General features: G+C 48.3%; 3 protein-coding genes across 4 annotated transcripts in view; all 3 read left to right on the top strand.

Annotated features, from left to right (window-relative positions):
* Positions 1 to 1,400: 1,400 nt before the first annotated feature.
* Positions 1,401 to 5,114, top strand: ASDURF (ASNSD1 upstream open reading frame). Its single transcript, XM_080798201.1, has 4 exons — positions 1,401 to 1,575; positions 2,967 to 3,020; positions 4,229 to 4,304; positions 4,900 to 5,114. Exons 1-4 carry the CDS (start codon positions 1,486 to 1,488, stop codon positions 4,968 to 4,970), a joined length of 291 nt encoding a protein of 96 aa, XP_080654327.1. The 5' UTR covers positions 1,401 to 1,485; the 3' UTR covers positions 4,971 to 5,114.
* On the top strand, positions 4,992 to 12,383 carry ASNSD1 (asparagine synthetase domain containing 1; the record flags this gene model as incomplete). Its single annotated transcript, XM_080798200.1, has 3 exons — positions 4,992 to 6,458; positions 6,747 to 6,928; positions 9,522 to 12,383. The coding sequence occupies 3 exons, from the start codon at positions 4,992 to 4,994 to the stop codon at positions 9,805 to 9,807; spliced, it is 1,935 nt and encodes a 644-aa protein (XP_080654326.1). The 3' UTR covers positions 9,808 to 12,383.
* A 2,476-nt stretch (positions 12,384 to 14,859) lies between these two features.
* ANKAR (ankyrin and armadillo repeat containing) overlaps positions 14,860 to 20,671 on the top strand; it is a gene marked incomplete at both ends in the record, with an annotated part of 65,484 nt that continues 59,672 nt past the window's right edge. For both annotated transcript variants that reach the window (XM_080798585.1, XM_080798584.1), the window contains 2 exons: positions 14,860 to 15,460; positions 19,049 to 19,486. In XM_080798585.1, coding sequence (XP_080654711.1) covers positions 14,860 to 15,460; positions 19,049 to 19,486 — 1,039 coding nt within the window. The remainder of the gene's footprint in view (positions 15,461 to 19,048; positions 19,487 to 20,671) is intronic.

The raw sequence follows: 20,671 nt of genomic DNA, 5'->3' as shown, positions 1-20,671 counted from the left end.
TTTTACACTCAGATAGCAACATATAAAGACTATTTTAAATTATAGTCATATGGACACATAGAGAGCTTATAGGTTCAGTTTTACATCTATCTTGGATTGAAAGCACAACAGAAATACAAACATGAACCAGCCCAGAAGTCAAAAATCCAGTTTTTTCTTCCCTGTGGACACAAAGTTCTTAATTAATTTGAGCTCACAAAGGACAAACAAAAAGACCAGAAAACTGGATTCTCTTCATCTCTCTTCTAACAGAGACTAAATACCCAACGTGCAAGAGGTACCATCAAATGGACACATCATGAAACCAAATGTTTCATCACGGCTATGAGTCATGTATAAACATTTATCAGGCATCCGTACATCAGAAACAAAAACAAAACTTTAAAAGACGAGCAAAAAGGGAAAGTAAACAGTCAACTTGGTTCTATCACCACTTTTGGATTTACTCCAAGAGCCAGTAAAAGATACGCCCGGGCCTCGACGACCCCGAGGCGCAGTCCCTCCCCATCCCGCGAGCCGCAGCCGCCGGCGGCCGCTCCGAACCCCGAGGTGCCCGCGCTCAGGTGCGGGGCGGGTAGGACACCCGAGGTCCCGGCTCTCGCAAGGACGACACGGACCCACGCCGAAGCGTCACTCAGTCCGTCAATTAACGAACAGAGAAGGCGTCGAGACCAAACGGCTTATGAGACGCACAGCTCATACTGGTGGAGACATCGTTGGAACCGCAGCCGGACGCAAACTGAACAAGAACGCACAACCCACCGGAGGGAAACGACTCGCGTCTGCGCCGCCTCGAACTCGACGGGTCACGCGCTCCCGCCGAACTGGAAAGCAGCCCCGCGTAGGAGTCGAGTCCGGAGAAGACACAGAAGGACACCCGCCATGTCCTCCTGACGGGGTCTGGATGATTTCTCCCGCCGGAGTGGGATGCTGCAAACATGGCGTGGAAAACACTTACATTAAAAATGGATTCATTTATCTGAGAGTCCCACGTACCTGTCCACCCTGCATGTGTCTTTTAAGCCTAGTAAGAAGTGAACAAACATGTCACGAGCCCGTGGCTCCGTTGCCAGCAATGTACCTGCCGCATCACGGCCCCGCGGCGCATCCTTCCTCGCCCAGACCGTCGCGGCGCTTCCCGTCCCGCTTCCACTCCTCACGCTTACCGCTGGAGGGCGCACGGGACGCACAGGCCACTGGGGACCCGGACGCGCGGAGGCCGCGGGAGCGTTTCCGCGCCGGCTCCGCTAGGGGACCCTTCGGAAACCTCTCGAATCGCACACCCGGGCTCGCGCGCTCACCGAGCATCTGTGCGCACGCGCACAACTCCGGCACGCGCCATCGGATGGCGCAGCCGCTCTCGCTGAGACTGACGGGAGAGAGAGGGAGGGCGGGGCCCCGGGAGCGCGCACGCGCGGAGGCCGAGGCCTGGCGGGAGCGGGCGCCGGTGCGGGCCGTGCGGCTCGCGCTCCCCGTGCGGCGGAGATGCCCAGCGGCGGGTGGCGGCCCGAGGACGGCGCGGGGCTGCGCTCTGCGGACCCCTCGGCGCTGCGCAAGGAGGACCTCGGCAGCAGGGTGAGTGCGGCCCGGACCGTCCGCTCGGCCCGCCCTTGCCCCTCAGTCCTCGCGTTCGGCGGCGCGTGGAGCGGAGACCGTGAGGTTTGCCCCGGTTAGACGCGGGCGGCGCGGGGACCGAGGCGTGCCTGGGTCTTGGCTCTGCGCTTTCCGAGCCGTGGCGGCGCCTCGCACCCCGACCTGCGCCGCGGCCCGGCGGCCCGGCAGCCGCGCTGTGTCCGTCGCGAAGACCCGCCCGGTCCGTGTGTGAAGCGCCGTCGACGAGCCGGTCAGCCGCGCGCCGTCGGGCCCCGCACGCGCCCCGCCCCGCCCTCGCGGGGTCCCGCCGCGCGCTCGGTCGCGGGCTGCCTGCGGAGGGGCGGGGAGGCGCGGGTGCGGGTGCGCGGCCGCCCGCAGACGGACGCTCCGGCACGCGCTGGGCACCGCCGTGCGACGGCCTTTGGGCTGCGAGCGGCCTGCGGGGCGGTTCGGCCCCGTCCCGGGCAGCGACCGTCCGCCCAGCCGGACCCCTCGGGGTCGTCCCCTCGTTAAAGGGACGAGCGCGCCCGCCGGCTCAGGGGCCCGGGTCTGTCCGACGCGGGTCCGAAGGCGCCCACACAGGTTCGTCCGGGAGTTCGGTTCGCGGGTGGCCGGTCACTGCGCCTTCCGCGGAGACGGTCACGCCCGCGGGGACTCCGCCTCCGAGCGCTCCCGCCCGCTCCAGCCCCCGCCGGAACGAGCGTTTCTGCCGACGGACGAGGGTCTCCGACGGGTGCGGGGCGGACCGCGATCGCAGACCCGCTGCTACCGGAGAGCGTCGGGACTGTCGCTCGCTCCTAGTGGTGCCGCGTGCCCGCCACCGGGCCGGCCCCGTTCTGCCTCCGAAACGGGGACAGGAGCAAAGCCGAGACGGAAAGCGATGGGCCTCGTGGCCCCATGTAGGGCGTTTGCACGACGTACTCGTGCTGAGCACGTGGCTCCGCTCTTGAGTACGTAAGTCGCGAGAACCATTGCTAGTGCACGACACGTGCTACTTTCTTAAGAAAGCAAAAGCGTGACTTGAAAGAAGTCGTTGAAAACGGATACTACTTTTGATGCATATTGTCTGTCTAAAATAAAAAGCACAGACTTTGTTGAGTTACTGGGGCCCTTGCATGAGTGCACCAAACCCCCGGTCTGGGCTCAGTGGGCTCTCGAACACCTGTCAAGTGTGGTCACGGTTTCCTCTCCCAGCTTTCCTCCGGCGGCAGCCCACACGCTGCTGTTCAAAAAGAATCCGTGTGTTTGCAGGCTGCCCATTTGCACAGCCGGTGAATTATAGCCCCTTGTCCCATCTCTCTAAGTTTAAAAGGCCCTCAATCGAGCACACTCTGCTAGCCTCTGATTTAAGAAGTTTTTCTTTATTTCAATAGATTAAAGAACAAAAAATTGTCGTGGATGAACTTTCTAACCTGAAGAAGAACAGGGTGAGTTATGAGGATAATTCTGAATTGTATGTGGGAAGGTTTGGTTATTCACTTATATACTAAAGTAAAAAGAATTATATGTAAGATTTATATTTACATTAAAATTTGCAAGATCTCAGCATCTTTTTTACTTACGTTGCTGAAGTGTAACGTGCCCAAGATTTTATACACATATGTTGTGGATATCTGTGTTGATTATAGTTGACAATGTTTTCTTCCCATCATAAGAAACTTGCAGTACCTTTGAACCAAACGATATTAATTATACAATGGTATCTTGGATCTGTAATCACTAATGGTATTGACTTATACTTGAATTTGGTGTTTTCTTTTGAAGTAAATAACTTTTAAATATATTAAGAAAGGAAACTATGCCTCTAAGTGACCGTGGATAATTGTTGGAAAAACAAAAAGGATAAATTGTTTCCCCCTACCTGAAATTATTTTACACAAGTCTTCCAGATATTTAACATGGTTACTTAATGTCATGTGCATTAATGTATTCATAAATAAGCAAGCTACTGCTTTATGTATAGTTATACTGTCAGAAATTACATTTTAAAGTTCAGGAAGAAATTATTTTGAGCCCTTTAAAGCATTTGATAACTAACAGGTTGTTTGACATTTCTGGTATTGTTCCTTTTGGAATTTTAGAACTTAAGTCACAACTGGTACAAACTTTCTAGAGGGCAAGTTGGCAGAATGTATGAAAATCTTAAAACTATGTAGCACTTTGACCCAGTTCCATTTATAGTAATTGAGTGAACAAAGATTTAGTTACAAAAACTTCATTGCAACATTGATTTATAAAGTTGGTAATGTCTTAAAGGTCTAAAACTTGAGGACTTACGGAATAAACTGTCATGTTATACCCATACAGTAATATTGTAAAAGAATACTGATTGATAAGGAAAAGTATTCCCAATATATTGTTTATTGATAAAAGCAAATAATAAATCTGGATTTATCATAAGAGCCTTTTTGTTCAAGGAAACTGATAGTTTGATATATGCAGAGAAAAATCATTTCATCTCAATGGTAGCATTTTCTAGGTGGTAAGATAATGGGTGACTTATTTACCTATATTTACTAAGGTATTATTCTGAATATATGTTACTGAAGTTCAAGAATATGCAATAAAAGGGTTCAGAGTTTTGGCATATGCTTTTTAGATCAAATCCTGATATTAGCCTAATTATGTTTTGCAGAAAGTATATAGGCAGCAACAGAACAGCAACATATTCTTTCTTGCAGACCGAACAGAAATGCTTTCTGAAAGCAAAAGTAAGTTTTTTTGGTATATTATATAGAAATGCATGAAAAGCCTTTTCAAAGTTTTCTGTAGAAAGTCGTGGTTGTGCCTAAATTATGCTGTCTACATCTGAATGCTCAAATATATATCCAAAGATCGGATGGCGGTATGTCAGATGAAATTAATGCTGTGGTCTGGTTTTTCTTTAAGTTAGCCTTCCAAAGATGGACGTCTACAGTAAAAAAATAAAATAAAAATATATAAATTGTGTTAGAAAGCCCTAATTATTAATGTCTGCTTTAGAATTTTTTTGGCAGATCTAGGTATAAAAACTGCTCTGCCACTTTCTCCCTTTATAACTTTGAGTGAATTACTTTGAGCCTCCAAAGTTTTGGGGATTTAAACACAAGGAATAGATAAAGTTCATAGCCCAGTGCCTGGGCCAAAATAAGCATTTAATAAACAGAAATTATTTTCCTAAAAGATAGACATCTGTCATTAGAAGCCTTTTGAATGCAGTGCGTGTACTCTAGTGGTTTGATCTTGGTAAGTGTTGCTCTACGAATTACTAGGGAAAGGTCCAAGAATTTTCATTTTACTTAATATTTCTTCTCCCCTCCTCCACAGATATACTGGATGAACTGAAAAAAGAATATCAAGAATTAGAAAACTCAGAGAAGACCAAAATCAAGAAATAGTCAACTTGATTTCACATAACAATGTGTGGCATTTGTTGTTCTGTGAGCTTTTCTGTTGAGCATTTCAGCAAAGATTTGAAAGAGGATTTACTGTATAATCTTAGCCGACGGGGACCCAGTAGTAGTAAACAGTTGTTAAAATCCAGTGTTAGCTACCAGTGTGTGTTTTCTGGGCATGTCCTTCACTTAAGAGGTGTTTTGACTGCCCAGCCTGTGGAAGGTGAAAGGGGTGATGTTTTCCTGTGGAATGGAGAAGTCTTCAGTGGCATAAGGGTTGAAGCTGAAGAGAATGATACTCAAATAATGTTTAATTACCTTTCCTCCTGTAAGAATGAATCTGATATTTTGTCACTCTTCTCAGAAGTCCAAGGTCCTTGGTCTTTTATATATTACCAAGCGTCTAGTCATCATCTATGGTTTGGTAGAGACTTTTTTGGTCGCCGTAGCCTGCTTTGGCATTTTAGTAATTTGGACAAGAGTTTCTGCCTCTCTTCAGTTGGCCCGCAGACATCCGGAGTGGCCAGGCAGTGGCAAGAAGTTCCAGCATCTGGAATTTTCAGAATTGATCTCAAGGCTGCTTCCATTTCCAAATCTGTGGTTTTAAAATTATACCCTTGGCAATCTATTTCCGGGGAGAATGTTATCAAGGAGTGTGTTAATAGCCTAATTCAGGTTTCGGCAGACTTGCCAACATTTGTATCAGCGGTAGCAAGTGAAGGCAGACTACATTTGAAAGAACCCGTTGTTCCCTTAAATAGGACGTTGCCGCAAGCTCCCCTGGACCTGCCTCGCAGAACCATCGCCAGTGTCCCTCCTACAAGGGAGACGCTTCAGATGTTTCTTACTGACAGACACACAAAGGAAGTAGTTCAGCAGTTCCTCGAGGTCCTGAGTCTCGCGGTGCAGAGACGTGTCTCGTGCTTACCCAGGGATGCAAACCTGACCCCCGGTGCGGCTTTGGAAACGGGCGCCAGGAGAGCAAATGTCGCGGTCCTGTTTTCGGGGGGCATCGATTCCATGGTTCTTGCAGCCCTCGCGGACCTCCACATACCCCTGGATGAACCCATTGATCTTCTTAACGTGGCTTTCGCGACTAAAGAGAAGACCGTATTACCTGGTTTTAACCAAAAGAGGAAAAACCAGACAAGTTGTCATGAAACACCTTCCGAAGAATCCTCTGGAGGTAATGCTGCTGGCGGCGGGGACGGGGGCGCTGACAGACGATTCGATGTGCCAGATCGCGTCACAGGAAGAGCGGGACTAAAGGAGCTACAGGCCGCTAACCCTTCCCGGATTTGGAATTTAGTTGAAATTAATGTTTCTCTGGAGGAACTGCAGGAATTAAGAAGAGCTCGAATACGCCACTTGGTTCAGCCCTTGGATACAGTGTTGGATGACAGCATTGGCTGTGCAGTCTGGTTTGCTGCGAGAGGAGCTGGTTGGTTAGTGGCCCACGGCGACGTGGGATCCTATCAGAGCAGAGCAAAGGTATGGGACGGCAGGCACACTGGGCTCGGAGTTTCCGAGACCTGGTTTGGACCCTTGGAAGCTACTAACATTTAGGTTGCAAGAATATAGCGTATCTTAATTGCATTTAACCTGCAGTGCAGTGTGTAAGACTTTTTAAAAATTGGGCATATTTTACTATTTTATGACTTCCTTTTTTTTTTTCCAGAAAATGTTATGTTTGAGATGATAACTTTTAAAGCTTTGCTTTTATTTTATTTATTTCCTTTATCTCATATTGGGAATATGGCTTTCCTTAAACCATCACAGGTGGTTCTTTCTGGAATTGGCGCTGATGAGCAGCTTGCGGGTTATTCTCGCCATCGTGTCCGCTTTCAGACACATGGAATGAAAGGATTAATTAAGGAAATTGAGATGGAACTGGGACGAATATCTTCTAGAAACCTTGGTCGTGATGACAGAGTTATTGGTGATCATGGAAAAGAAGCAAGGTAATTCTACTTCTCTGAGTGCTGTGGGTAATTCTGTAGAAACACTAGAGTGTAAGAGAAGATTTTAACGTGCCTTCTCTTTGGAGACTCTTCACACGAATAGCAGTAGAAACAATACTGTCTCGGCCTCTGTCACAAACACTGTCCATCAGAGGGCAAGCTGGGGAGCTGTCAGGGGAGCAGTTGTTTTCCAGAACTCATTGTCTAAGAAATGTCTTTTTCGTAATTTTCAAAGATAATAAAATGACGTGATTGTTTTCCATGTTACAGTGGAAAAGACTGTAAAACTGAAGTAATGAAATGCTGAGAGAGGGTATTTTTAAAGGGTTGGGTTTTGTTTCAGGTGTTTGCTTTCGTCCCAGTAAGAGCATAGGCCCTATTCCCACGCTCTCCCCTCCAGCCTGAGGGCACCTGGCTTTGTCACCATGGACATTCTGTGTGTAGGGATCCATACCCACCTCTCGTTGGACTCAGTCTGGTCATACATTGCAGATTACCTGAAAGTGTCAAAGAGATCAGGGCACTTTCATATGTATATTCTTTTTTTAATTCAGGGATTTATTTTTACCTCCAACGAATGTCTGATGGTAGTAAACAAATGCTTGAAGACAACTTTAAATTATTAAGGATAAAGAAAGAGGAATTGTTTAGTTACAAAAAGCAGAAGTGTGTTCAAGTAGGTTAATTTATTAAGTGGTAGTTTATTACAAGTGTGTAAGCATGTGAGAAGAGAGAGTCCAGTAAGCTTTGTGAGAACTGGAACATCATAGTACAACACTCTCACACTTCACTCTTAACACTACTTCAGCTTTTCAGTATATATAGAAAATGCGTAAGTTCTATATATATCGAATCTACATATATAATATACATACATAATTTATACATATTACCATAATATAAAAACTATAAAATGTTTTCCGTTTGAAGGGTATATTTATTTGAGAGAGAGACAAATTCAGTCTTTATTTCAGATAGGTCATAGAAAAGAATTTATTCTATTTAGTAAAAATTAATTCTAAAGGCCCCATATGATACCCTCATATAAAAGTGCATATGAAGAAAGTTTGAAACAACAAATACAGACTTGTGCTTTAACAAATATGATAGTGGCTGGATCTAAATAATTCATTAATTATGTATCTTGGCATATATATTAATAGTGATCAATTAATTAGATTATCTTATAGAGAGAGATGTTTTTGCAGTTGGTTCACTTTTATAAAATATTCCACATAACAAGTGCCTTTATCCTTTTCAGTCTCTCTGTGTAAGCTAGAATAAGATACAATAAAACAGAAACACTAATGTAACGGTATTGCATTTAAAGAATTGAAGGGAGAGTTTCGAAGTATTTTAAACAAAAACGAGAATTTTATAGGAAGCTAGGGAAACCAAGGGGCAGAAAGTTGTTTGTTTGTTTTTTTTCAATCTAATACTTAGTTCTGTTACACCATTTGTCTCCATTTAAAGGGCATACGTGTAATCAATTTTTTAGAAGATTTATTTATTTCAGAGAGAGAGCATGAGCGGGGGAGAGGCAGAGGGAGAGAGACTCCTCAAGCAGACTCCCTGCTAAGCTTGGAGCCTCACGTGGGGCTCAGTCCCCCAACCAACCACACGATCATCCCCTGAGCCGAACCCAAGAATCGGACACTTAACCAACTGTGTCACCCAGGCACCCCAATTTTATTTTAAGATTTATTTATTTCAGAGAGAGAGAGTGTGTGCAGGAGTGCGAACAGGGGAAAGGTGGAGGGAGAGGGAAAGCAGACTCTCCGCTGAGCACAGAGCCAGACTCAGGGCTCTATCCCTGACTGGGAGATCTTGACCTGAGCTGAAACCAAGAGACAGACTCTCAACTGACTGAGCCACCCAGGCGCCCCTAAATCATTTTGATGCCATAAAGTTTTACCCTAAGTAAATGTTTCACAAGCTCAGGATTATAGAGCCCTTCTATATTGATTTCATACCTCTAAAGTTGATTTTCTTTTGACGTGATAGAAAGCACACAGGTTGAGTAATTGAGTCAAGACTGTACTTGTGGGACACCTGAGTGTCTCAGTCGGTTAAGCCTCTGCCTTCAGCTCAGGTCATGATCCCAGAGTCCTGGGATCCAGTCCTGCATCAGGTTTCCTGCTCAGCGGGGAGCCTGCTTGTTCTTGTCCCAGCCCCCCCATGCCCCCCCATCCCCACTCGCTCTCTCTCTCAAATACATAAATAAAATCTTTAAAAAAAGAAAAAAGAAAAGACTGCACTTATTTTCAAGGCATCCCCAAAGAAACCTTGTGAAACAATTTGAGATTATTTCTTACCATAGGCCTAATTTATTTATTTTTTGAGGCAGAATTTAATTTATTTTGTAGCCTATGTATTAAAATTAGTCACGTGAAATATTTGTTAATGTGATTAAGTTTTAGCCGTAAAATTGTGTAAATAACCAGAGTATTTTTAATTGAGAAAAACAGTGCCATCAAAAATGAATTTGTTGCTATAAATTTTAACATTGAATAAAACGTAAAAGAAAAACATACCAGATTTTTTTAATACTTATGTGATTATATTTATGGTTCTATTTATCTGTTTATTTTAGATTTCCTTTTCTGGATGAAAATGTCGTCTCCTTTCTAAATTCCCTACCGGTTTGGGAAAAGGCAGACTTGACTTTACCCCGTGGAATTGGTGAAAAACTAATTCTGCGTCTCGCGGCAGTGGAACTCGGCTTAGCAACCTCTGCTCTTCTGCCAAAGCGGGCTATGCAGTTCGGATCGAGAATTGCGAAAATGGAAAAGAATCATGAAAAGGCATCTGATAAGTGTGAAAGACTCCAAGTCATTTCCTTAGAAAACCTTTCTATTGAAAAGGAGATTAAAGCATAATCCTTCACCATGTAACATTTACTGAATGATGATTATGTAAAAAGAAAGCACTCTGCTGCCCTTTTTTAAAATAATGCAACGGTATGCAGGTTCATTACGTGAATTTTTACTTGGCTAGAACTTAATATAACCAACTGAGTCAGATTGATACTGGAGAAAAAGAATACTTGAACAACTTGGATGTTTGAAGCTGTGACACTAACGTCACGCTGAGCTCTTACATGATAATGTCCCACTGGCAACATTAAAAGAAAGCAGCTTTTACCAACTCTTTTCTTGGTAGCTACACCCAGAAATAACTCAATTTGTTGTTGTCAGGGGCCTGGTTAAACAGGGCTCTTTGACAGATGAGAAAACTAAGGTTTAGAGAGGCTGAACAATTTGCTGGAGGTTCTCACTCCTGGGCAACACTGGTTAGTTCTGTTACATCTCTTTAGGCAGCTGATTTTCCCACTCCGAACTTCTGACGATTTTTAGTGTTCTCCCGTCCCCCAAATCTCTAGCCTCCGTCTCTTGGCCTCATTCTCAGCTCATGACCTGAGCTTTTCACAGAGAATCAGAGTCATTGGGACAGGAAATACCTCCACTCGCCAACACCAGAACTTCTACCTTACCTGTAGGTACACTCATCCTTTTCTCCCTTCTTGTCATTCGAAAGGGAGATGCGTCCACCCAACCCATCGGATGGCTGTGTGGCCACCTGTTCTCCGTATCCCAACCCTTCTTGCCTTACAGGACCCTTACGCTCCTCTCTCCAGTGTCTTCAGCCTCTTCTCTGTAGGATCCTTCCTATCATCATTTAAGGTGTTCTGGTCTTCCCAACTGCAAATGCACATACGTGGTTCTGTATCTTCCCCTCTGCTTGTCACCTCATGCCTCCCATCCACACTCACCGTGTCATCTCCACACCCACATGAGCTACGACCACCATACCAAGGTCATGGGTCCATCCCCGATTAGACCTGACATCCTTCCTGGATCTGGACACACTTTGATTCTTTTCATCTCGGTGGGAAAGCAGTTTTAGGATACTGACAAACAGAGGCCTGTCAGAGACTTCCACATGCCCTGAATTTATCCCCTGGGAAAAACCATATTTAGATACTAACCTTGATAGCTTTCATCTCTCTACCTGAGGGCAGACAACTTCAAGTGTCTATGTGATCCTGAGCACCAAATTGACATCGTTCCTGTCAGGAATAAACTAACAAGTTTGGGGGCGCCTGGGTGGCTCAGTGGGTTAAAGCCGCTGCCTTCGGCTCAGGTCATGATCCCAGCATCCTGGGATCGAGCCCCGCATCGGGCTCTCTGCTCAGCAGGCAGCCTGCTTCCTCCCTTCTCTCTCTGCCTGCCTCTCTGCCTACTTGTGATCTGTCTGTCAAATAAATAAATAAAGTCTTAAAAAAAAAAAAAACTAACAAGTTTGCCCAGCAGCCTAGATTGAAAATAATGAAGTAACGGTAGAGTTCAACACTGAAACATCTACTGTTCAGACACCGATGACCATGTGGCAGGCACTGCTTCGGCAGCTCTGCGTGGATCAACCCAGCTGAACCGCTAGGGAACTGCCAGGTCGTCCGCTCTAGCAGGATGCGGTGTGTGCGGGTTTGCTGTTCCGTTGTGTTCCGGGAGAGCCTAATTCTTCAGAACCTGTTGGGACTCAATTCCATAAACCCTGGTTTGATGAAGTTCTGTGTTTGTCCTTAATTTTTCCAAGATTTGAAACACTTAAACCATCTGGTACCTGAGCAAAAATCGTGTCAGTAGAAGAATGTATATATGTTCATACGTGCAAAGACCCAAATCTGTTACAGAAGCGGTGATGTCTTTACGTGCCCGCCCTGGAGCAGGGGTCCTGTCGAGCGCTACCCCCGCAGCAGCTACAGTCATGACGTGGTTGGACTAAGAAATGCTGCCCCCAAACCGTCCCTAAAACACGCATGTTGGCACGCTCAGTGGAAGAGTTTAAGTTGTCCCCTCGACCTAGCAGCAGCAGCAGCCTGGGCATTCCCTCATTCACGCAGCGCTTCTCTCGCTTCTGGGCCTGATCGTGGTTCTCCGCCTGCCTTCCCGGCCGCCCGCCCCTTGGGTTCCTCGCTGACTCCGTCCTCCACCTGAACTTCAGACAGTCAAGTTCTCAGGTTTCCGTCCTGGGTCCCGAACCTCCCAACTCTCTCCCTTGGTGATCTCAGCCACTCCCTTGGTGTCACCCACGCTAAGGCCGCCCAGAGGTTAGCATCTACCCCAGCCCGCCGTTCCTGGCCCGGACCCGACCCGTCTAGCTGGAGCACGTCTGGCATCGCTCCTTGGTTGTCTCACGCGTACGTCAAGGTCAGCATGTCCACAGCTGAGCTCTTCGTCCTGCCCTGATTCCCCATTTCTCCGGACAGAAACTTGGGTGTCATCTGGATAGCCACTTTCTTTTTGGGTCACCACCCCCACCCAGTCCGTGGCCACCTCGTTATTTCTCCAGGCCGTCCGCTACCCTGCGTCCCCACTGCCGCACACTCGAGCTGTACCTCGCATCCGCTGACCCCGACAGAGCCTAAATCTCTAGAATAAAGTTCAAAATCATTAACTCGGCGCCCTGGTGATCAGGGCCTCGTCTTGTGGCCACCGTCTCTCCAGTCCTTGCAGCAGGGCTTTGTGTGGTGTCTCGGGACGTTCGACGTCCTTCTGCGCCGGACTCTTCGCCTGTTGTCCCGCATCCCCCGAGAGCGGCTTCTCCGACTCCGCTCGCCCGGCCTCGTTGCTCTTTCAGGCCCCGCTTGAAAGTACCGCCGGCCCCAGCAGCCTTTCCCGCCGGGGAGCCTTAGGTTCCCTCACGGGCTGTCACGGCCTCTCCGGCTCGTCGCCCCGCTTCAGCGGGCCCGTGTGCGGCTGAAGCTCGCGGAGCCCGTGTGTGTCCCGCCGTCGCGGGTCTCCCAGCCCCGGCGCCCGCCTGGCTCATAATCCGCGGCCCGGAACCCCCAGCCGCGTGGAAGGGCGGGATGCGGCGGGATTCCAGCCCGGACGCCGCAGAGCCCGGCGCCCGCACCTCCGCCGCCCTGGTCCCGGGCTTCCGCGGACCTGAGAGGTGATGGGGGGCGCGGGGGCGGGGCGGGAAGCCGGGCTGAGTCCCGCAGGCGGCGGGGGCGGGGGCAGGGGCGGGGGCGGGAAGCCGGGCTGAGTCCCACCGGCGGCGGGGGCGGGGGAGGGGGCGGGGGCGGGGCTGGGGGGGGCGGCGGGAAGCCGGGCTGAGTCCCACCGGGGGCGGGGGCGGGGGCGGGGGCGGGGCTGGGGGGGGCGGCGGGAAGCCGGGCTGAGTCCCGCAGGCGGCGGGGGCGGGGACGGGAAGCCGGGCTGAGTCCCACAGGCGGCGGGGGCGGGGGCGGGGGCGGGAAGCCGGGCTGAGTCCCACCGGCGGCGGGGGCGGGGGCGGGGGCGGGGGGGGGCGGCGGCGGCGGCGGGAAGCCGGGCTGAGTCCCACCGGCGGCGGGGGCGGCGGCGGCGGCGGGGGCGGGGGCAGGGGCAGAGGCGGGAGCGGGAAGCCGGGCTGAGTCCCACCGGCGGCGGGGGCGGGGGCGGGGGCGGCGGCGGGGGCGGGAAGCCGGGCTGAGTCCCACAGGCGGCGGGGGCGGGGGCGGGGGCACCGGGCGGGGCAGTTGGGCAGCGCCGAGCGCCCGAAGCACGAACCGCGGCGCAGAGGGGCGGCCCCTGCCCGGCCTCCCCAGCCCCCAGGGCTTCCTCGGTGGGCCCCGGCCGGAGGCGGAGCGTTCCCGGAGGCGCCTCCCCGGCGACCGCCGCAGGAGAGACCCGCTCAGCCGCCGCCTGCCACGGCCCGCCTCGCCCACGCGGGGCGCCTGAATGTGAGCGGCCGGTCCAGGAGACGAGGCCGCTGTCCCCGGCCCCGTGGGTATTCTGGGGACCGGAGTGGACGCGGCCTCCTTCTCCCGCACAAGAAAACAATCATTCCAAAGTAGGTTTCTTCCCTTCCCTTGTCCTCCCCCCTCTCTCGTGTCCACATGGGCGCAGGTCTTGGGCCAGACCTGGGCTGGTTCTGATTCTTTAGGTGTGAAACCCTCGGCACTTTCCCTAACCTTCCCAGTCTTCATGTCTGCGTCTACCCAGCGGGGATACCGGGCCTCTCTCGGAGGTTGGGCTCTCCAAGCGTCCCCTCTGAACCAGCAGCAAATTGCCCAGCTCCACCCAACCGACTGGATCAGAAACGCTAAGCAGGGTCCAGCCGTGTTTCAAGAAGCTCTAGGTGCTTTCGCTGCAGGGCGAGTGTTGAGAAGCACAATATGAGATAACTACAATATTATGTATAAAGAGCTGGGCAAGTAGTAGATGCTCCAAAAAATAGTGGTTATGGTCATTCTTATTCCAAGAACAGAAAGGCAGTGAGTGACAGAAACAGAAAGTTAAACGGGCTCTTCTTGTCTTTCCTTTTAAGCAGGGCTTTATTTTCTTGCTTTAAAAAAACCGAAAACAAAATAAAAATATACAAAAAGGCTTATACGTAGAATTTTAAAAAACACACAAGCTCATAAATACAGGGAGCAGATTGATTGGTTGCCGGAGGGTACTGGGGGTTTGGTGAAGCTGGAAGGGAGTCAAAAGTGTAGACCTCCAGTTATAAAGAAAAGAAGTCATGGGGATGTAATGTATAGCGTGGCGACCACAGTTAATAATAATGCACTGCATTTTGAAAAGTTGCCGAGAGAGAAAATTCTTAAAAGTAGGTATCATAAGAAACGATTTTGTCACGATGCATGTTGATAATGTTAGCTGGACTTCTGTGGTGATCATTTAAAAATATATACAAATATTGAATCATCATGTTGTAGACCTCAAACTAATGATTATGACAATTACACCTCAATTGTTTAAAGTGTTGTATGTTAAGAAAGATTGAAAACGATCATGGTTGACCATGAAACGACCTACAAAAGACAAAGGTACAGACGGATCTGAGAAACCCAACTTCAGTAGCATGACAGATTTCACGGCCTGTCTTTTCCTTTCTTTCATTACAGAAACTTCAGAAAGGCCACCTACAATGAATAAGAAATGTTAAGACTGCCCAAAAAAGGCTTACCTAGATTTGATCAAATTCAAGATGAAGAAACCTACCTGGAAAACTTGGCGGTACAGAGAAATGCTTCTGCTTTTTTTGAGAAGTACGATCGGAGTGAAGTGCAGGAGTTGCTAACCATGGCCCTGGTCAGCTGGCTGTCCGCCAAAGACGACGTCCGCTCTCAGCTCGACCTCCCATGTGGAATTATGACCCAAATGAATAATGTGGGTTTCTCCACTGCTATCCTGCTGACTCCTGTGGACCCGACTGCCCTCTTAGACTACAGGGAAGTCCATCAAATCATAAGGGAGTTGGCTGTTGGAATTTACTGCTTAAATCAAATTCCCTCCATCAGTTTAGAAGCTAATTACGATCAGAGTTCCTCTTGTCAATTACCGCCCGCTTATTACGATACCAGAATTGGGCAAATTCTGATCAATATTGACTACATGCTGAAAGCACTGTGGCATGGGATATACATGCCCAAAGAAAAACGAGCCAGATTCTCTGAACTGTGGCGTACTATCATGGACATTGATCCAGACGGGAAGCCTCAAACCCAAAAAGATATTTTTGCAGAGTTTAGTTCTGCAGGTAAGAGAATTTAACATGCTTTATTTTTATTAGGAGCCATCTTTTTAATTTAAATCTTTTTTTAAGATTTTTATTTATTTATTTGACAGACAGAGATCACAAGTAGGCAGGGAGACGGGCAGAGAGAGAGAGAGGAGGGAAACAGGCTCCCTGCTGAGCAGAGAGCCCGACGTGGGGCTCAATCCCAAGACCCTGGGATCATGACCTGAGCCAAAGGCAGAGGCTTCAACCCACTGAGCCACCCAGGCGCCCCCATCTCTTTAATTTAAAAGTTATTTATCTTTGTCTCAGTTGGAGTTTTCAGTTTATACCTTTTGTCTTGTAGAGCCTAAGAAGGAAAATCAGTAATAGAGCCATGAGTAGAATTAGAGTGCATGAGAAAAATCTCCAAACTTGGAAACAAAATGACTGTCAGATTGGATAGTCATCTACATCACCATTTTTATAAACCTCAAAAAAGAATGATAGGAGAATTGAAGTTAAGGAGAGATGTGCATCAGCGATCTAAGCTTTGGTATTTTAGTAGCATTTGGTTTAATGAGTATTTGTTCTTGGTTCACCTAATTTTTAAGCTCCTTCCTTCTTAGGGCCATACACCTCTAAAGCCTGTATATTCACAACAGATACCACTAAATCCTGGAGCATCTCCCCAGCAACGACCACATTATTGCCTTAAACACTGTGCTAACGTGGATTTCCAAGGAGCTCTGCAGGAGGCCAGCTCTCTTTCTAGGAGGGCAGACCGCTAAGAGTCAGTCTGGCCCTGTTAAACTTCATTTACCGCTCTGATTTGCAATTTACGAAACCATCAGCGAACACCACTCTTAAAAAACAGTCGTAACAGCTGTAGAGAACAGAGAATATCAAAATCTGGTCATATTATCTAGTTTTCTGTGGGGGATTTTAATTACGGAGGGTTTCTTATCTGAGTAATTCTTGGATCCTTTGATTTATTACGATAGGTTTGTGGGATGAGAGGATAGAAGGAAAACACAGTCTTGTGATAGAAAAATGTGGAGGGGATGACTTTTAGTTAAAATATAAATAAATATATGTATGTATGAATACAAGTATATATACACACACACTCATTTCATAGCACAACAGGTAAAATGGCATGTGTTTTGCTGCTTTTCCTTATGCCTCTCCTCATGCCCCGTCCTTGGCGGGCCGCGGCCTTCTCGCCGCCGCCTCGCTCGCTCCTCCTCCCCGGTGTCAGGGCTTCACTTCTCGAGGCGTGGGTCGGACACAGCCCCTTCTCTGCCCCGCAGCCTCTGCCGTTTTGCGTGGAAGTTCCCGATCTCCTCTGTCCGCCTGACTAGGCCTTGAGCTCCTCTTCAAGAGCGCGGAGAAGCGCGTCTTTCTCTTCTCCACGTTCCCCAGCGCCTCACGCTGCGGGGGGCACAAGCCGACGGTCAGCGCCGCGGACCTGAAGCGGTCATGACAGCAGCGTGCGCGGGGACGGGACTGGAGACTCTCCTGGGGCCCTCGTTTGGGGCGCGGAGAGGTAAACAGTGTCCCTGACCGGAACGAAAGGACGGGGGGATGCGTTCGCTTCGGGCGCTTCTGGGCCTTCAGATAAGGACGTGCGTCGGGCACGGAAAGAACCGGGTCGTTTCGGGGGCGAAAGCGGGCCGGAGGCGGGACTCGGAGACATCAACGTAGAGGCCGATCCGGTGGGGTCGCGTTTCCCCGTCTTCATCCTCCAGATGTAGTTACGACCAGTGGTGTTGCTTGAGTACGACTTTGCGCGTATGACTTGCATCACTCGTGACCCCACGTCCGCCCTTTGATACCCTCACACTCTGCGCCCCGTCGGACGTCAGCTCCGGCTCCGGCTCCGCCCGCAGCCGCCCGCGGTGCCGGCGAACGTCCGGGAGCAGCAGGTGCGTCTCCGGCGGACACGTCCCCCTCCGCGCCCCCCCACCCCGTCTGTGGGAACCGACGCGCTTCCCGACCCTTCCCGTCGGGCTTCCGAGATCCTTCCCCGCGCTCCGCCCGCCGCCGCTCTGCCCCGCCCCGCCCCGTCCCGCCCCGTCCTCCCGGTTCTCGGGGCCGCAGACCCCGGGTCACTCCGGGTCTCTCCGGGCTGTCCAGGCGCGGACGCCCGCGGCGCGTTCTCCCGGCCGGGGCGGGGGCGGGGGCGTCGCGCTGCGGGGTCGGGCCGCGGCCTTGTCCGCTCGCGGGGAGCGTCTCCCCAGAGGCCGCACCTGCCGTCTTCCCGCTTTGGCCCATCTGTCCCGCGGCGTCCGGCCAAGGCGGGGCAGGAGCTTGGGGTGTCCCGCGCGCAGCCCCTCCCCGCGCGGTTTTCCCCTCGGCGGCTCCAGCCCTGCCCGGGAGGGGGGGGCGGTGCGCGCTGGGGGAGGCGGTCGGGGGCCCGCTGCGCCCTAACCGGGCTCGGAGCCGCCTCCCCTGCCCCTCCCCCCCCCTTTTTTGGTAACTCTAACGCGGGGACCCGGCCCCGCAGGTTCCCCGCGCCCCCACCCCCTGCTCCTTCCCCTGCTGTCCTTGGGGGCGGGGGCGGCGGTAACTCGACCCCGGGACGTGCGGGTTCCGGGCCCTCGTGCTCGTCCGGCGACCGCTGAGCGCCTGCCCCGCGGCCGGCCCGGGCTCCCGGCTCCCGAGCGTGCGGGGTCGGCCCGCGCGCGCGCTCACGTTCGGATCTCCTTTTGAGAAATACTTGAGTACTTTTCGGGAACACTTCAATTTCTTCAATACTTCAAATTCAATACTTCAATACTTCAATTTCTTTATAATTTCTTAATTTAACCTTTGCAAGAGGGAAGTGAATCATAGTAGCCATTTTAAAATCCAAGTATATTCTGGCTTTTATCGTCTGGTTTTTTTTTTTTTTTAATGCCTTTGAGGAAGGACGAAAAGGAAAGAGAAAGGGAGGCACATGGGAGTATCATTTGCACTTTTAAGGCATAAATGTTAGACTCCACATTTTCTACCAAGACATATTTTATGATTCCATGCAGTTTTCTCAAGCTCAGATTAAGGGTAGCATTCTAAGTGTACCTGTCCTTAAAAAGACAATTTGACAACAAGGAAGTGCTTAATTTCATCACAAATAGAAAATGTAACAGGAAATTTGTCACTTATAATAGAGTAAAATCAAGTTTTAATTTTTATTTATTTCATCCCAGTCAGCAAGAAAGTTCTCTATTGTGTATGTTTAGCTTCTGATATCAGCAAAAACAAGAAATATGTAATAGAAGGCTTGAAACAGCAGATTATACTTTTAGCCAAGTGAAAGGTGAATCGCTGCTTAAAGAGAGATCACATTTTTTTGTTTTTCCATAGTTACCCTGATTGAATATGAGACATTGTATCCATGGTATTGGGTTTCATGCTTCCAAAGGGAATGGAAATCTATCCTAAATCTACAAGCTTCCCTCTTTCTTTACTCTGCTTAATTCCCACTCATCCACTTGCTTTTCATCTTTAACAAATTTTTTGGCATCTCATTATACCTTTATTGTCACTTTAGTAGGATTTCAAGATGAAACCCAGTGTTCGATCTCCTCTATTTATCCAGAAGCCAAGTATGATGTTTCACTATCTACTTTTTTTTTTGCTGTCAAGGCCTGACTGATGTCACGAAGGATCCAGACTTTGATGGGATCTATGACGAAGACATGAATGAGGACCCGACGTACGATCCCAACAGCCCTGAAGAAAAAGCTGTTTTTATGAAATATGCTGAAAACATTATGCTGAAATTAACGTTCAGTACCACACAAGTTCAACAGTATGAAAATGTTTTTATATTTGAAGCAGCCTATTGGCTTACAAATGCTATAAAATGTACTCAGGACTATCTCGATATTTGTACCTACCAGAGGCTACAGCAAAGATTGTATCTCCAGAAAAAGGTTATTCAAAAACACTTTGAGAAGAAAAAAGAAATCAGAAGAGGGATAGGATACCTAAAGTTAATATGTTTTCTGACTCCATTTTTATTGAGTTTAAAAAAGAAGATGAAAGTTCCATATTTAAGTAGCCTGCTTCCGCCTTTTTCAGGTAAGCGTATCAATAAAAATCAAATGTAAAATAATTACATATATATGCACATATGTATATATATATAATATTTAAATTCAACTTTGCTTGTAGTAGGTGCGTACAGGCATATAACCTTGCTGTTGCCTGTTAGGAAAAAAATAAAGCAAGATTCAGTGTCTCCAAGGTAGTTAAAAATATTTGCCATACATACGTAGTGCTTGATATATATTTATACCAATTATAAGGCCTATTAGGAGACTTAAAACAAATTCTGAGAAGAATAGGGAAATATGTCGTGTTCATGATGGGACATATGATACACTGTGACTGTATCATATCTAATCTATAAACCTATAAATTCAAGGCACTTCCATTAAAATTCCTATCATGTTTTTCATGGAAGTTTATAAATTGATTCTGAAATGATTATGGAGCAGTAAAGGATCATGAATGGTGTTACATTTCTGAAAAAGAGACAAAAACATATTTTAAAACTTTACTAGTGTGTTAGCACTGTTATACACAAACAAACCAATGTAAGAGACTGGAGAACTGAAATAGGACCATACTTGCATTGACATCTGACATCTGACATTGACATCTGACACGTAGTGCAAACTGTTCCCTGCACCCAGATTAGTACACAATTTATATATTTTCATTGGTGCCCAAACATGTAGGCTTATTATGGTGAGCTTTCTACAGGTGGCAAGTTTTCAGTAGAAATTTTGCAGGTCATTTAATGAAAATTTGTATCATGAGCATTCAAATGGTGAAAATTATTACACTTATCCGTGAACTACTTAAAAATGGGCTCATGACGATTCTTATCCTGGGGTGGAGGTAGGAGGGCAGTGCGAATGGAACCAAGAAGCCCTTGATTAAAGAGAACATTAGCTATAACTGTAATGTTTTATTACCTAGATTTTTGGAAGCAAATATGACTCAATGTTAATAGTTCCAAGTGGCGATATTAGGATGTTGTATTTATTCCTTGAAGTTTTCTGTGCTGTTTACATTTCTCAAAATACATTGTATGCTTTACATTGAGGAAACCATATTCTGCTCCTAAATCAAAATCCTGGACAAACCTAATCATTACTGGAGGTTTAGAAAATTATTTTTGTAAAATAAATGTTGTATGTGTGGTTTTATGACTTCCAAAAAGGTGAGCTGGTTATTTTTGTCCGTGAGAGATACTTA

Source organism: Martes martes, assembly GCF_963455335.1.
Source record: "Martes martes genome assembly, chromosome: 3".
NCBI lineage: Eukaryota > Metazoa > Chordata > Mammalia > Carnivora > Mustelidae > Martes > Martes martes.
This window is presented reverse-complemented; position numbering and strand designations above follow the sequence as displayed.

Coding starts and splice junctions, on each gene's coding strand:
- ASDURF (XM_080798201.1), top strand. CDS start 1,486: ATGCCCAGCGGCGGGTGGCGGCCCGAGGACGGCGCGGGGCTGCGCTCT. Junction 1,576..2,966: donor AGGAGGACCTCGGCAGCAGG/GTGAGTGCGGCC, acceptor TTATTTCAATAG/ATTAAAGAACAAAAAATTGT. Junction 3,021..4,228: donor CTAACCTGAAGAAGAACAGG/GTGAGTTATGAG, acceptor TATGTTTTGCAG/AAAGTATATAGGCAGCAACA.